Source organism: Corapipo altera, unplaced genomic scaffold, assembly GCF_003945725.1.
Source record: "Corapipo altera isolate COAL_440 unplaced genomic scaffold, ASM394572v1 24, whole genome shotgun sequence".
In the NCBI taxonomy this organism is placed as follows: Eukaryota; Metazoa; Chordata; class Aves; order Passeriformes; family Pipridae; genus Corapipo; species Corapipo altera.
Window position 1 is genome coordinate 139,255 of NW_020884903.1, and position 15,600 is coordinate 154,854.

General features: G+C 36.1%; 1 protein-coding gene across 2 annotated transcripts in view; it reads right to left on the minus strand.

Annotated features, from left to right (window-relative positions):
- LPIN2 (lipin 2) overlaps positions 1 to 15,600 on the minus strand; it is a 45,212-nt gene that overhangs the window by 5,158 nt on the left and 24,454 nt on the right. For both annotated transcript variants that reach the window (XM_027650888.1, XM_027650887.1), the window contains exons 6-18: positions 11,560 to 11,683; positions 10,587 to 10,908; positions 10,247 to 10,346; positions 8,954 to 9,141; positions 7,660 to 7,753; positions 7,222 to 7,291; positions 7,029 to 7,118; positions 6,098 to 6,180; positions 4,834 to 4,978; positions 3,868 to 4,016; positions 3,357 to 3,443; positions 1,428 to 1,580; positions 325 to 439 (exon numbers count right to left, since the gene is read on the minus strand). In XM_027650888.1, the coding sequence (XP_027506689.1) occupies positions 325 to 439; positions 1,428 to 1,580; positions 3,357 to 3,443; positions 3,868 to 4,016; positions 4,834 to 4,978; positions 6,098 to 6,180; positions 7,029 to 7,118; positions 7,222 to 7,291; positions 7,660 to 7,753; positions 8,954 to 9,141; positions 10,247 to 10,346; positions 10,587 to 10,908; positions 11,560 to 11,683 (1,720 nt within the window). The remainder of the gene's footprint in view (positions 1 to 324; positions 440 to 1,427; positions 1,581 to 3,356; positions 3,444 to 3,867; positions 4,017 to 4,833; positions 4,979 to 6,097; positions 6,181 to 7,028; positions 7,119 to 7,221; positions 7,292 to 7,659; positions 7,754 to 8,953; positions 9,142 to 10,246; positions 10,347 to 10,586; positions 10,909 to 11,559; positions 11,684 to 15,600) is intronic.

The window sequence follows — 15,600 nt, forward strand, 5'->3', positions numbered from 1 at the left end:
AAATGACTGGACTGCAGAGCACTGCATTAACATCCTTAGGTCACAAAGCTGCCAAAAATCCTTAAAAATAATTTGGAAAGGTGGCACATATTTAACAAAATTCTGAGAATACTAACGCATCTTTGTAACCTTTCTCATATAAGCTGTTGTAGCAACTTTTATTTAAAGTATCTACATATGGTTTTTTCTGACCAAACCCATAAAAGCATCAGTGTCCCATTTCCATATTCAAATTTTGATAGACACAAAAAGAAAACCCTATTTATGTTGCTTCTCAAGTACTTCATGCATTTTAACCCTTCAATTAGAAAGGGGCAGACTTACATTGGGCCTGTTTCCAAAAGCAGCATAGAAAGGCTGTTTACTGGGAGCAAACAAATTCTTGATATCGTTCAAACATTCGATTTTGAACTTTTCAGGCTTCTTTTCTATTACTTCCCTAAAATAAAATTTCAACAATCAAATTCCAAGTCATGATTGGAGAGAGGGCATCTTCTTTCCCCCATTTATCTGATATTTATATTCCTACTGCTTCCCATTGGTAGTTACACAGACACTGGTAACTAGCTCTCCAAGAATGATACAAGAGACAATCAAACAATCACTGTTTTCCAACATCCACAGTAAAAAAACAGGTCCATAACCTGTGCATATGCTAAGTATAAATGAGATGGAATTCCCAGTTGTGAATGCAGTTTGTGAACTGCTTTTATTGTAGATGACTATCTGAATCAGAAGAGCTAATCAAGTACACATAAGCTTGTCACAACTCCTGTCTCTGACACAAAAGTGTGTAAGGCCCATGACCTTAATGGAATTTGTTGTCATTGCTATCCATGAATGAGTCATTCTTATTAAAAACAAAACCAAAAAGACTTTTCTACTGTTAGCTCCTCCCATCAAGAACAAGTAGAATATGGCCGGTCCAAAAGATCAGTTGAGTTAAGCCATCCTTAAATGCCATACTGCTTTGTAAGTACTTGTATATGGAGCACTCCCAATATCACAAGGTCCTTTTGCATGACAGTCTATATTTCCCAGTTTTTCTTCTTTCTCTCTATCTTGTGTAGTAGCACTGCACTACAACCCTTTCAGTTATACTTGAAAAGACTGATATAAACAGAACCTAATAGTAATGAGTCATGGTCTAAAGGAGTAAAGAGAAGGGAAAACAAGCTCCTCTAGGACTGGTATGTTGTGCTTTGTAGCCACTTCTAACACGCTCACAGAAACAGAAGCATAAAAGTCAAAGTCAGACAAAACAAATAGTTTATAAATGATCACTAGGGGGACCTCAAGACTCAACAGCAAATCTAGCACAGTGTAATGTTTGGTTACAGCTGTAATGCCAAATATTTTTATATCTGCTTTTTTCTCTGAAATGAGAAAAATTGAGAGAATGGATGTATGAAATCCCACATCCTTACCTATGAAAGGCAGAAAACAAACTGCTGGGGGACAACATGAGAGGGCCCCTGGGGAGAATTGTTCCTTTGTCATTCACCCAGTGTAAGTATCCTCTGGTGATATCTGCCATCCCAATGGCACGGGCAGAGCAGTACAGAAACTTGTAGCCATTTCTAGAAAAGAATTATCAACTTAATTCATATTCCTGCTGAAGAGTTTCTTTGCAAAGCTAAGTACACAATTATAGCAGTGTCCAGAGGCACCAATTTAGGTACTGAATTGTTGCAGTGCTCTACACACACAAGGAAAAGACTTTTCTGCTGTTAAAGAATCTGCAAGACATACAGTAGTCTAAATATATGACTCAATCAAAACTGAGAAACAGGAAATGCAAAAAGAACAGGAACGGTAATACTCAGATGACACAATTAGATGGACTAGACTGTGTTTAAATAAGTGCCACACTGGTTTTATTCAGCTTCTTTCAGACCAGCTACATGTAGAATTACAGCAGTTATTTAAATTATCTGCATCACAAAATAATGGGTGCCAGATCTCCTGCCTTTTTCAGGTTGTTGGCAGAATTTGCAGTGCGAGGTGAAGGACTGATAACAACAAACATTCATTAAGCCCTAATTTTTTCCTGCACACTTTGTAGGTTCATCTGTTACACAGATTTGTTATACAGTTTCTGCATGCACAAAAGGCTTGAGTGTTTATGAGCATTTTCAAAGACTTGATTCAATTTGGCAAATAATTCCAAAACCGCTCTTCTCTTATGCACTGAATTAAAAAAAAAACAACAACAACAAAAAAACCCCCAAAACCCCACCAAACCCCTCAAAAACAACAAAATCAAAACATTCAGGGTATCTCCCATGGATTCCCATGGCTACAGATGAAATTTAGCCACAGAATGAAGGCCAAGAATAGATTCTTTGATCACAAATATTTTTGTGGGCAGAAAGACTACTGAAAAACAAGGATAAAAGTTGATTATTTTAAGAAAATCCTGAAGTGTTTAACAGTTGATCATCCTGTGATCTTCCTCAGTACCAAGTACTATTTCTGGCCTCACTAGATTTTTGAAAAAAGTTTGCTAAACAAAGAACCAAATCTGAAAGGTGAGGTAGTCTGTAGGTTTATTTTGCCCTAAGTTACCGGACATAAATATTATAGGGCTACATACTTCTTAGGTGAACAGCACATTTCTAAGGGTGTAGTTTACAACACTTTTGAACAAAACAAATACCTCACTACTGCTGTAGAGAGAAGGCACAGGGGCTGCCTCTGCAGGTCCTTGCAGATCATAAGGTGAGCACAGGGAAATTGTCAATTTGCTGAATTACTTTTCCACTGTTCTACATCAGCTTATATCAGAAATGCAACTGTGACAGAAAACTTGAGCCAGGCCACAAACTACCCTTTGTGGCAAGTAGCAAGTTGTTATTTAGGCTTGTTCCAGAACACAGAATTCATCCTAAGGAGCATTCACTTGAGTTGGGTAGCAAACCCAATAAAATACAAAATACCTATGCATTGGAAGGACCCAACTTAGTTTTGAGTTTACACTGTACCATGTTCTAAAAGGCTTGCGATCAGCTTCAGTTGGTGGAAACATACAGGCATGACTGTTTGAGAAATTATTGCTATTATGTTTCTCTTTTGTAGTCACAAAAATATTACAGAGTTCTTAAAAATGAAATGCAAAATCAAACATTTGAGAAGGGCACTAGTAAAAGTGGTGGCTTGCATTCTTGCAAAAGTATACATCTGAGGAAAGAACTTAATTTTGTTTGTGAACCACAGAAGTACCTCACTTCCCAACATCTAGACTAACAAATTATAATAAACTATCCATTAATAAATTATTAACAACTACCCAATTACCTGTCCATTAATCCCCAAATTCCAGAAAACTCTACCTGTTTCACTGATTACATACTCACTCGTTTATGGAATGATAGAGTTTTGCAATGCCCTGATGAGTCCAGTCCTTGCCAAACTGAGGGAGGATATGTCCTAAAGCATCAGACCTAAAAGCAGAATCAAAGGTACCTGATACTCAGTATATAAGTTTTGTTAAAGACAACCACTAATATACGAATTATAAAGAGTATTTATAGAAATATCTCTGCAGAAAGTCCTAACTATTGCAAAAGTGGGGCCATATAACACAAGTTAAGGTACGGCTGCTAAACCTGGAGAAGTCTGAGAGGGAACAGTCACATAGTAAAAATCACCATCTTTGCATTATTCTTTTAAAAGACATTTTCTAGCTGGCTGTAAAGGCAAGTACAAATTAAAATCAAAGCAAGACCTTTTTTTTCATGATTATTAATGAATATCCTTTAACAGTCATCTTAAAAAAGGCTCATTATTTTATTTTGAAAAGCAGAGTAGGATCAATAAAGTAAGATTAAAAGAATCAAAGAAAAAAAATCCACCAAAGATACTTACTTGGTTATTGTTCCATCAATGTCTGAGATGATGATTTTATCATTCCAGTTCCAGAGGTATATTGTTCCTGCACAACGGCAAGTTCCTTGATACTGGGTTGTAATACTAAATACAACATCATTAGGGCCATCTCTGAGCTTCAACTTTGCCTTTAGAATAAATAAAAATAATTGAAAATATAAGTTCCCCTCTCTCTAAAATTTTTATAATCATAAATGAGCTGCAGCAAATGGCTCATATACTCTTCCTTGTCTATCCTGATTAACTCATCAAAAAGTGAACCATGGTTTAACACTGGCACAGTTCTGCTGGCAAAGTCTGCTGCAGTCTGGGTACATGTTTTTTTCCAGAGCTTCTGTATCTGTTTACAGCAGCAGATATTTCACTCTCTGCCTCTTTAATTCTTGCTGTCACAGTAGACTTGCCGTATTATCAAATGAAACTCCCAGTTTGCCAAAGTATGCAACAGTATTTCCTATGTAGTGGGTGCTTTCCTCAAAATTCTTCCCTGATGAAGATCATATATTTAGACAGTAGCAGAACTAACTTGTTAGACTGCAATGAGTAAACTGTACACCAGTTTAAATGTATGTTGTTAGACAGATGCTCAGATGTATTAGGCAAGTGTCCAGATCCCAGGATATCCGAACTGCAGAAGCAAGCATCATTCACTTTTTTGGCAACATCTTAATACAGAATTTTGATTATAAAAAATAATTTCTTACAAAGTTTTAATCTAAACACAGATTCTTAAAAAACACTTTCACAGGAAAGTATTTTAACTTTCTTTTTAAATTTTAAATTTCCCCATTCCTTTTTTCTGTTGCTAGCACGGTAACCCAAACATAATTTTTACTTTGTGAAATGTACTTATATGTCACTTCTAAAAAGTAGAAAAAAGTTCAACTCTTAGAATCAGAGTGGAATTAGGGAGCATCCTATGTACAAGAAAGGTGTGTCACTTACTATTTGGTCCGAAGACAGTCTAAGTGATTTCTTATAAGATGGAACGTTCCCATGGGGTGGATGCTCTGCTGGGGTAGAATCCATTTTTAGAGATTCCTTCAACTCCTGTGATGCTTCATCACTAGAAGAATCATCTTCTGGAGGTCTAACAGGGCACCAACCAGAATACATGTAAGCTACAGAAAATGCTTCTTTAACAGAGTAAGGTTATTATGCAAGATTAATTTCTGCTAATGTTGACGATTTGCTACTACCTGAGAGCACGGATAAACAAAGTCCAAGGTCTAGTGAATGCCCAGATAAAGCCAACATATGCCAGTAAGCAAGTAAGACTTGTAGTGCCAGTACCAGTAGAGCTCTAAACATTACTACTCCTAGTTGACTGCACACATGACGGGTTTAGTAAAGACATAGTGTCAAGTGGTCACTGATGCTGTGTTGATGCATTAGGCAAAGTGCGGGTGAAAAGGGACACTGAATGGATAACAGTGCTTTGTTTTTAAAAAAAAGCTGCCACAGTTTCTATGTAAATTAAACTGTGGGTGATAAGTTAGTGGAGTAGCTCACCTTTTAAGGTTATTCACAGACTTACTTTCCTGCTCATTAGAGATTTCAAGATTAAAAGCAGTATTTAGTTTCTCTGAAGTATTAAATCACAATATATTAAATTTTTTAATCTTTAAGACACCAACACTTACAAGTATCTTTGTAAAATCATGGGAAAATATGAATATGCGTAATAAGTTACCTAGAGTGGGACAGTTTTGTGCTAAGCACTGATAGTTGTCTACCACAATCTTGGGCAACTTGTGCACTGTAATTAATGCTATTTTATTGTTTCAATTATTTAATGTTACAAAAAATTCCACATAGTTTAAATTATTTATACAATATTAGGCTTTCACAAAAGAAAAAAAGAAAACAGCATCACAGAAACAATACCACTATATTTACAGAGCAGTGTCCCATTGCTAAAGGTTACCAAGTATGTTTTTGTTCTGTCAGTTATGTTATGATTTAAGAAGTAAACACAGTGAGATTTAGGAAATAATTGTAGTGTGTCTGTAGTTCCTATAATGTTTGCTGTCACATTTTTCTGTTGAATTGTTTGCCAAACACATATGGTTCCTCTTCAGTAGCTTACAGGAAAATGTTTCTTCCCACAGTACATTCCTACTGAATTCTTTGTTCAAAAAAAGAAAAATAAAATAAAAAAAGAAGACACTATTCAGTCCACAAAATAAGTCTTCAGACAGGAACACACCTGCTATTAACTTGCTCTTTTATAGTTGCTGGCAGTTCATTTGCTCTTTGCGTCTCAGTTTTCCCCTCTTTTGCCTCTGGTATCTAAAGAAACATGATAATAAAGAATATATTGACATTTTAAACTGATCTGACTGAATTCGTAGTTTTAAGCAAACAGCTACTAATATAGTACATAAAGTATATTAAGTCTCAGAATCGCTCATTCTGCAAATTATTTAACAGAGATGCTTATGAAGAAATGATCCATTAAAGCTTTTTATTATTTCATGAAACAAAACTCTGTGCGTCAAAAATTGAGAACTGCTACTTTAACATGAGTTATTCAGCATTAAGGGAGTCGTCAACCTCTAAGTTTATAAAATTCACGTTTTCGTGGGGAAGTAAATTTAAGGTCCGTACTCAAGGTTTAGAAAGCATAATTTACTTTAAAATGGTGTGTTTCAGCATAAAATCTGTGATGCAGCACAGCACCTACTTATTTATTGGTGTGCACATTCCTAAAACATACTGTAGTGTCTGAAGTGTAGCTCTGACTACTGTTTATGGCTTAGAAGAAAGAATTTTGAGAACATTGTGCAACAGCTGAATACAATAAATTTTGTTGAAGTAACTAGTCATCATCATCATGGCTGGGCTTCGCGAATGAAGATTTGGGAAGGGCTCTACCCACGTTTGTTGCAAGTGCGTTGGTGGCTAAAAAGGCCAATACGAGATAGAAGTAACTAGTAACACCAAATATTAATGCAGTATTTAAGGCTAAATAAACAGATGCAGCTACAGCTACAGCAACACTGAGTAACTCTCTTCTGGCAATCAGTGACACTGAGCTATACAAGCAGTTCAGAGGCACTTCTGACAAATTACAGTCTTTTTATCTTTTTACGGCTCAAAAAAAAAAACAACCAAAAACAAAATAGGTCTCAAGTTACCTGTTTAGTCATGCTTTCTCTCTTGCGCCAGAACCACCACCTTCCAGACTTCTTTGGCATCTTTTCTTTGACCCAAGACTCAACAGTAGCCTGAAAAATTAGACATGGTTTTAATTTGTATAGAAAAACAAAGAGATAATCATGTATTACTACACACAAAATTTTAAAGGAAAGTATAAGTTTATCTATTTACCTTAGGCAAACTCTTCTGAAACACCTGCAAACTCAGAATCATCGGAGCAGCCAACGCCCAGTTATAATACCTGTTTTAAAACATGTTATTGATATTACAAAATCTGACTACAAGTCAATACATATCAGCATGAAAACTTGCCCTTTCACTGATGAAAATATATATATTTGCTGCCAACCACTAGTATTACAGTTTTGTGCAAGTAGAGTCATTTTAATATACACAATTCAACATCAGTGGAAATTGCAGAAAAAAATCTCACTCTGGCTAAAGCTAAATTTAATGCAAATCTTCGGTTCCAAGTATCTCTCTTTGAGACTGAGAAACAGATTCATCAATAACACAAACTGCAGTGGAAGCTGAAAAGTGTGCTCACTTTAAAGAGCAGGTTTGAAATGAGATCTTCTATGGCCTAGTTACATGATACAGAGAATTTACCTGTTATAAATCCGTATTACCAAATTAGGATTGTCAATGAGTCCAGGGTTTTCAGCAAATTCATGATAAGTAATAATATGTTCCATGAATTTTTCTGCAACAGAAAGAGATTTAAATTAATAATATAAAATCCCAAGACGTCTGATTAGTTTATGTCTAGGAAAACCTTGTCTGTCATCTCAGAGTCTTTGCTCATCTTGCAATAACACTGAAGATATGCTAATATGGCCTACCTGTCAAGGGTCTTGTGACTGCCTCCTCCCTTACAGGGGAAGCCTTGCACCACTCCAACAGTCACAGTAACGAGCATTAAGAAATTAGAAAAGGGAGGATAAGGAGGAGGCGGACACTAATTCAGTTTGCAGGTTGGGAAAAGGGAGCCATGCTTGTCTAAGCAAGTTTTCTTCAAAAATTATAATGGCATGGTAAGGGGCCTAGATAATACACAAAAAGGGGAGGTGAAGGATGTTGTCTGCTTTTCAGGTTTGAAAAACTACTACTATCACTAACTAATAGCATTTTCATGACTAGTTTCTATACATGTTTGCAGAAACCCACGATTTAGCATAAGACCCCTGCAAGCAAGACAATTTTCTCAAATCAAATCCAATATTTCTACTACCATGTTACCAAGAGTACTGAGTGTTCTGAGTCTTTATATTAATGATCATTTAAATTTCACTTTATGCATTAGACCATTAAAAACATAATACTAAAAGCACTGTAGTACATGTTCATAAAGATTATGGGGTCACAAGAGCTCCCTCAAAAATACATACAACTTCAACATTAAATAAACTAGAGCATTAGGGGAGAAGAATCAGCTGGTAAAAATCTAAAGGTTGTCAAAAAATTAGGACAGGAAAAAAAATGCAGGCAAAGAGATAGTCCAACACAACAGTTAAAGTTGTTTTCTTTTAAAATCGTTTAAGAAAACTAAAAAAAAAAATAAAAATCAGGTAATTGGAAAAAATATGAGTTTTGAAGATTTATATAGGACTAAGGAAGTAATTGCAGCCAGAAATCATGCTGATTGGTCAGATAAACAACATGTAGTGCAAAAAAGGATACTGAAAGCTTCTCAAGACATCAAGTGCTCTTGATTAATTTGAGGTTAAATTCTGCTATCTCTGCTTGGCAAATGCTTTCGAAGTTTAGAAAAATGAAAGATTATCCATCCTCCTTTCTTGACATGAGCATAGTAATAAGCCAAGTTTTGTAAGGAGGAAATCAGAGCATTCAGATTTAGCTGCCTGAGCTCTATTACTCTTTATGTTTTAAGTCTTTCATGTACCTTTAGAAATCTCCCCATTTTCATTGAGACCTCCACAAAGTGACAGTGTGACATCAGGCAAGTCCATAGCAGAATCAGACATGCACTCTGTACCACTATCAGCAGCAGCACTTCCAACTGACTGGGGTGACTGGGAACCAGAAAGGGTATCTGACTCTGTCCACTGCCTGAAGCCAGGATCAGAATCACTAAAGGAAAGTGAAAAGTATTTTACTTTAAAAAAAAAATAATGTACAGAACACATTATATAATCACTCAAAAAACAACAACAAACAAACTTGCTGTTGCATTTCTACATAATTTTACAATATAAATTTAAAACCAGCCAAACAAAAAACCAAATACAAATATCCCCATCAACCCCTCATAATACTAGCAGACTGACAGTTTCCAGTTCTCCTAACATTCACCTAAATTGGGAAATAATTGCATTTCTCTTGTCTACAATAAAATTGGATTTAAATGAAGAAAATATCCTCTGCATTCTAATTCTGCAGAACAATACCGTGCTCCTCAATCTTTACCAGAAAGCTGTAGAATAAGAATAAAAAAACCCAAAAGGACACCACTTTATGTTTTCAAAACACTGCGTGTGTTTGGAAAAAGTACAATAGAAAAGAAAGGTGACATAAAAAAAAAAAAAAATCACACTGTCATCTAAGGTTAAAGTTATTAGTTTGAACTGAAGTACTGAAAAGTTTACTACTCTAGTTTTAACAGAAACCAATAGACACTTCTTTCTTATTAAGCTATATTTTTATAAAGGTCTTCCTAGACAGTTATTATTTTGCAGAATATTTTAGGAGTATAAAAATGTTTCAAATTCTTCAGAAAAAGCCAGCGAGTGAATTTTGAGACAGCTGCCTTGCATGAAAATGCAGTGGGATTTTTGTTGGTCTTTTTTGATATTAAAAAGTTGGAAAGGATGTACAGGGCATGTAAAATATAAACACATGTCTGCTTCTCTAGAGCTAGTAATGTGGCAAAACAGCACTGGAGTGGTGTTTAAATGGAGTGTGTAGTTTAAATTTACTCCCCTCTCTGTTTGCAGAACGTACAGGTTCCACAAAGATGAAAACTCTCAGTAGTGATCTCCTGTGTGATCTTCCAACACGTTTCTCAAACTAGAAATAGATTTTCCCAATGAGATCAGTACCAGTTACTCCATAAAAGCCTAGAAACCTGGAGTCCAAGTCCTGTTATCAGAACTGGCACATAAATAATACGTGTAATAACTCATGTAATGCAACTGCAATATCACCCTAGATCCACTGAATTTTAGTTCAAAATTACCTTTTGGGAAAGTAAAGTGCTGCAACTTCAGGTTCCAAAGCCTTTAGGTCATCCAAGTAAATATCATCAGGTCCTTGATGATGGCTTCGCTTGTGCACCCCTGTTAATTTTAACAATTAAGATTGCCAATATGAAGCTAACCAGACACATTAAATACATATGTAATTGGGGTATATTCAGACTTATTTGTATAATTTATAAATTCAAGAGTTTAATGATAGTTTTAGTCAGTTAAGATTTAAATACAAAAAATTGAAAAGGCCCATTTCTACTTTTTCCACTATGGTCTCAAAATTGGTACATCAGACAGAAGGCAGAAATCAACAGCTTTATTACATACCTTTCTTTTTTGAAGGAGAGTCAGTTTTTGCTGTTGGTTTGGTTTCTGGTAAAGGGTCCACCAACATTCTGGAATGATGATCAGCATCTAATGGCAAAGCAACTTGCGGTTCTACGATTGCAGAAGCAAGAGAATCTTTAACATCCATCTGCTGAAGCAGAGGATGACTTCTTGGCTCAGGTTTCAGTACTGTACAGACAGAATCTTTCACATCATCATCATCTTCAACTTCATCAGAGCTGAGGATGACCCTAAAATGAGTCTTCTCTGATGGAGTAATGGTAGCTGTCTTGCAATGTTCCAGTTTCTCTTTCTTGCTTATCTGAAAAACAAAAGTCTAGTCAATCCTTTCACTTTTCCTGTTTGTTTTATTCTATTCTAAACATTAAACTTGTATTCATGGTACAAGTCCTGGTCACAGGTAATCCAAAAAAGAATTTAAATACATATTTTAGCAAGATAAAACCTGTCCCACCGTATTAGCAAAGTTCCCTGCAATAGAAGTTTCATACTAGTTTATTTACAAGTTCAGCATAGAAACTGGCATAGAGGAAGTGCTGACTTGACCAAACTATAGCAAGAAAAAAGCGTAAATGTGGACATATCAGGGTTTCTGTTACCAGCTGCCCTGTTAAGATACCACATTTACTCTACCAAGGCTACAGTTCTTCTGGAATGTACTAGAACTTACTCGACAATAAAGGAAATTATTTTCTAAAGTTTTTCCCTTCAGTTTCTAACTAAAAATTCAAAAAACTCAGACTTTTAGGGCTAGGTTTTCTGGAATAACCTTACTGAGCAGCTTTTGAACTCAACGAAGCCAAACCTCTGCCAGCCACGAGGGGGTGCTACTTTCCCATTTCAGCTGAATCATTCTAAAGAACAGCAGCAGATTTCCAATCCTCTCCTAGGACACAATTTTAGACAAGCCAAAACTCAGTTCGCTAAAGTTAGAGACAATAAATAAATTTACCTTGGTTGATTCTGGGAATCCTCCCCATGTCCATTCCATGTGAGATTCAGATCTCAGCAAGCTCTCAGCAGGCTTAACTTCCAGTTCTGAATCGCTTTTAGGGCAGACTTGCTCAGAGAAAGGGCTAGCAAATCAACAAGAATTAAAAAAAAAAAAAAAAAGAAAAGAAAAAAAGAAAAAAGAAAGCTACAGTGTTTAAAATGCATTTGTTGTGCAGCTACTGTTGGTGGAGTTTTCAACAGCTTAACAGAGCTTCAATTATTTGGCAACATGGCAAGAAGCCCAGCAGGGTTTTCAGACAGTGAGAAATTAGGTTAAAACCAAAATCACATTAAAGGACTTACATAGTGATCACACTAAACAGATTCCTCCACTATATCTGCAGTGCAGATATAGCTCTCCTCTCAGTCCATGTTCCATTTTACAAACAAAACAAGAGTAAAACAAAAAAAGTTTATCTAAAAGAAAGAGAGAAGTTAGCTTAAAAGTTCCTCACCTTTGTAAAAATATAGTATTTCACCTTGCTATGCCAAGAACTGAGTAATAAAAGACAAATGCATGAAACAACATCAATTCCCAATGCAGGGAAAAAAACATTAAGAAGATAACTTAGGATAGGGAAAGATTACTTGAAAACTTCCTTCAGATGTGTTTGCACTACATGACCTTTTAGAATCCATCCTATTTTTCCTACAGTGATTATTATACGCAAATCAGAAACAGACTTATGAAATTTACTTTAGCCAAAATTACATTTAAGCCAGAAGAACTCTCTACAAAATGCTATAAAGGAGTGATTTCAAAATCATTTTTCTCTTATTATTTTACAGGTCCAAGTCTGCCCTTTCTTGAACCGGACAAGTATACTTCACATTACTGAACTGCTGTTCTTTTTATACTTTGATGTTCATTAACATATTATGGTCAGGATTTATATATATATATATAGTATATATATTATATATATATATAAAGGTCAATATTTTAATTTAAATTGTAGGGACCACAACTGGACACAGTACTCCATGTGTGGTCTGACAAGCACTGAGTGGTGAGGGATAATCACATCTCTGCCTCTGCCAGTAATGCCCTTGTGGATGTAGCACAGGATCCAATTTGACTTTGTTGCTGCAGCCATGCTCTGCTGACCTGTGTTCAGCTTGTAGTGTAAAGGGCCCCCAGGTCAGCAAGGCTGCTCCCCATCTACACAGATCCCAGCCTGTACTGGGTTCTTTAGTTATGTTATCCCAGTACAGTATTTTGCACTTGTCTTTGCACTTGTTCCACCCAGAGAGATTTCACCTTGATATAAGAATGGATTGTTTTACGGTGAGAACAATCAACCACTGGAACAATCTTCCCAGGAAAGTGGTCCCCATCATAGGAGGTTTGCAATTTGTGATGTGTCAGGGTGCTACACCATCTCATTGAGACTCTCTCTCCATGAAAGGTGGGGCCAAATGAACTTTTGAGGCTGTTCAATGATTTAATACTAAAAATTTTACAGTAACCCCCTACAGGTATTTAATTTATGGATTTTTTTTTTTCCTTACAAAAATCCTGCAAAGATTAGTTACCTAATGCAGTACACCATATCTGAAACTTTCTGGAGGTCTATGAAACTCAGGTTTTACAGTATCATACAGGAATAAACTGTGATCACAGTTCAGACTGCAAAAATAGACACTATTCAGATCAGATCACAATCCAGACAGTAAGAATTCCTCACATTGCTCTAAGAGGACATCACAAAATCCAAGAGAACAGGACATTTAAACGTATCTACAGTGGCAATTCATCACCTCACAGTCAACTTCCAGCCTCCAGTACTCAGGGACACAGAAAGAAAACCATTTAGATATTTCCCCCCTCAGTTCTTCTTTAACAAAGTCCTACAGAAATGACGTTTTCTGTACTGTTAGAAGGGCCTGTTTAAAGTAACACACTGATGAAAACACATGTACATATTTGTTTTCAGGAAGAATATGAACTAATTTTTCCCACATCCCAACATCACAAGTCAACTGGAAGGCATGCAGAATATTAACCTGTTTCTAAGCTTAATTCTTAATATTCAGTAGTATTCAGTGCAAAAGACTAAATACTTCAGGGCTTTGGGACCCTAAGTCTGTTCCACTTCCCCCAAAGCATAAGTTTTCCATTGTCATTCTCAGGCAGAAGTCTTTAGCCAAAAGGCCCAAGCTTGTAATAGTGACCTAGTCATGGTAACATTACTTGTTAAAACAGGAAGAACATTGATGGTATCACATATTAAATAGTTAATGGTTATGCTTTTTATTTTATTATAGTGAGTAGGACAAACAGAAGTGTTCTCATGGAAAAGACTTAAGCTATTATCTTCCCTGAGATCCCTGAAAACAACTAACCTCAATTACAAGTCAGTTAGCTTTTTCAGATCTCCATAAAGGAGGTTGTTAAAACCTCCCAATTCTCTCTCACTGTACGATAGCTACATTATAAAATCCTACTTTGATGGTTTAGGAGAAATAATTTAATGCAAAATTTCTCTTCTCCTAGATGGCTCATGCGCCAATTTGTGCCCAACCCCCATCTCAAAGAGGGAAAGGAAAATTGCTAATTTTTCTGTTACACTGCAATCTCTACTGGGTAGTTTTCTGTTAAAAAATCCCCCAAAATTATAAAGACCTTAGGTATATCTCACATGATGCATAAACAAGTTGTTAGAGCAGATTAACCTCTAAATATGTCAACAAGAAGAGATGTATGAATCATCTCTCCCAGATATAGCCTGCTAGTCTATGTTAGCTAAGAGTTTTATAAACCGAAAACGAGTATCAGCCTCTATGCTACAATTATCTAGGTGATATAATCCATACAATACCATGTCAATCCTTAGGGTCAAACACGGTGACTTCTTTTCAGTCATAAACCACAAATCTTTGGGGAACATATGAGAAGACTACATCTCATTAAGTATAATTGAGGATGTGGTTGTCAACCCAAAACAAAAAGGAATGATAATGGGATTTCCTGTCCAACTGCTTCTGTTCATTAACAAGCTATGCACTGGGGGAACATGCAGGCACCAAGTATGGGGTGGTACATTCAGACTCCAGTGATGCCACAGCCCTGGAAACACCTGAAGCAGAGACTATGCACTTCAAAAAGTATTTTCTGAAGGTTGATCTCTTCTATTCTGCACTACCCTCAATTGATGCAGAAGAACAGGTAACTGAGTACTGAGCAGCTAACAAGCAATGCTGGATATCAGAGAAGGCTGACCAGTAATCCTCACTGACCTTGTGAATGCATCAAGCTGAAAAGCAGTAGAACTAGACATTTACTGAAGAGTTCAGATGAATCAAGATACTACTTTGCATGCTATGTGCTAAATGGATGCTCCTTCCTGTATGTCCAATATTCACAAAAGATAGAAAATTTACCTCAAGTACTACCACATATGGACAGAATGCTTTCTTATGCAAATAGATATTGATGTTAAAGAGTTGTGAAATCCGAAGGGTGAGCCTTGAAAAATCTACAAACTGAACACAACAGGAATATAGTGGCATGAACATCAGAAATTGAAGAGTGTACTTGAGTGTACAAACAGAAAGGTCCTGGTCACAGTGAAAACTGAGCTGGTGAGTTGTATTATGCCACTTGTAAGATTCTACGGTCCACTGATGCTGATTTTTGTATCTCTGGATAATCAAGGATATCAGAACTCCAGAATCTAGCTAATCCTCTGTTCTGAAATGGAATATGATTCAAGTTTAGGATCTAGTTGTACCTTGAGCAATTTGGACTACTTCACACAGCAAAATGTACCTTAAACACTCAACACTTCTGATTTCTGGCATATCAAGTATCGCTCGATCATACGGATCATACTTGTTTTCCATACCTTTCTCCACCAAAGGAAATCTTATTAACTTTATTTTCTTTCTTTAATAGTGAATTTTAATAAGAAAGGGTTCTTTTTCATTGGAGAGGGAATGATAAAATAAAGACAACCTTTTTTAATACATTGAGTAGAGAGGAAAGTTCCCGAAGTTT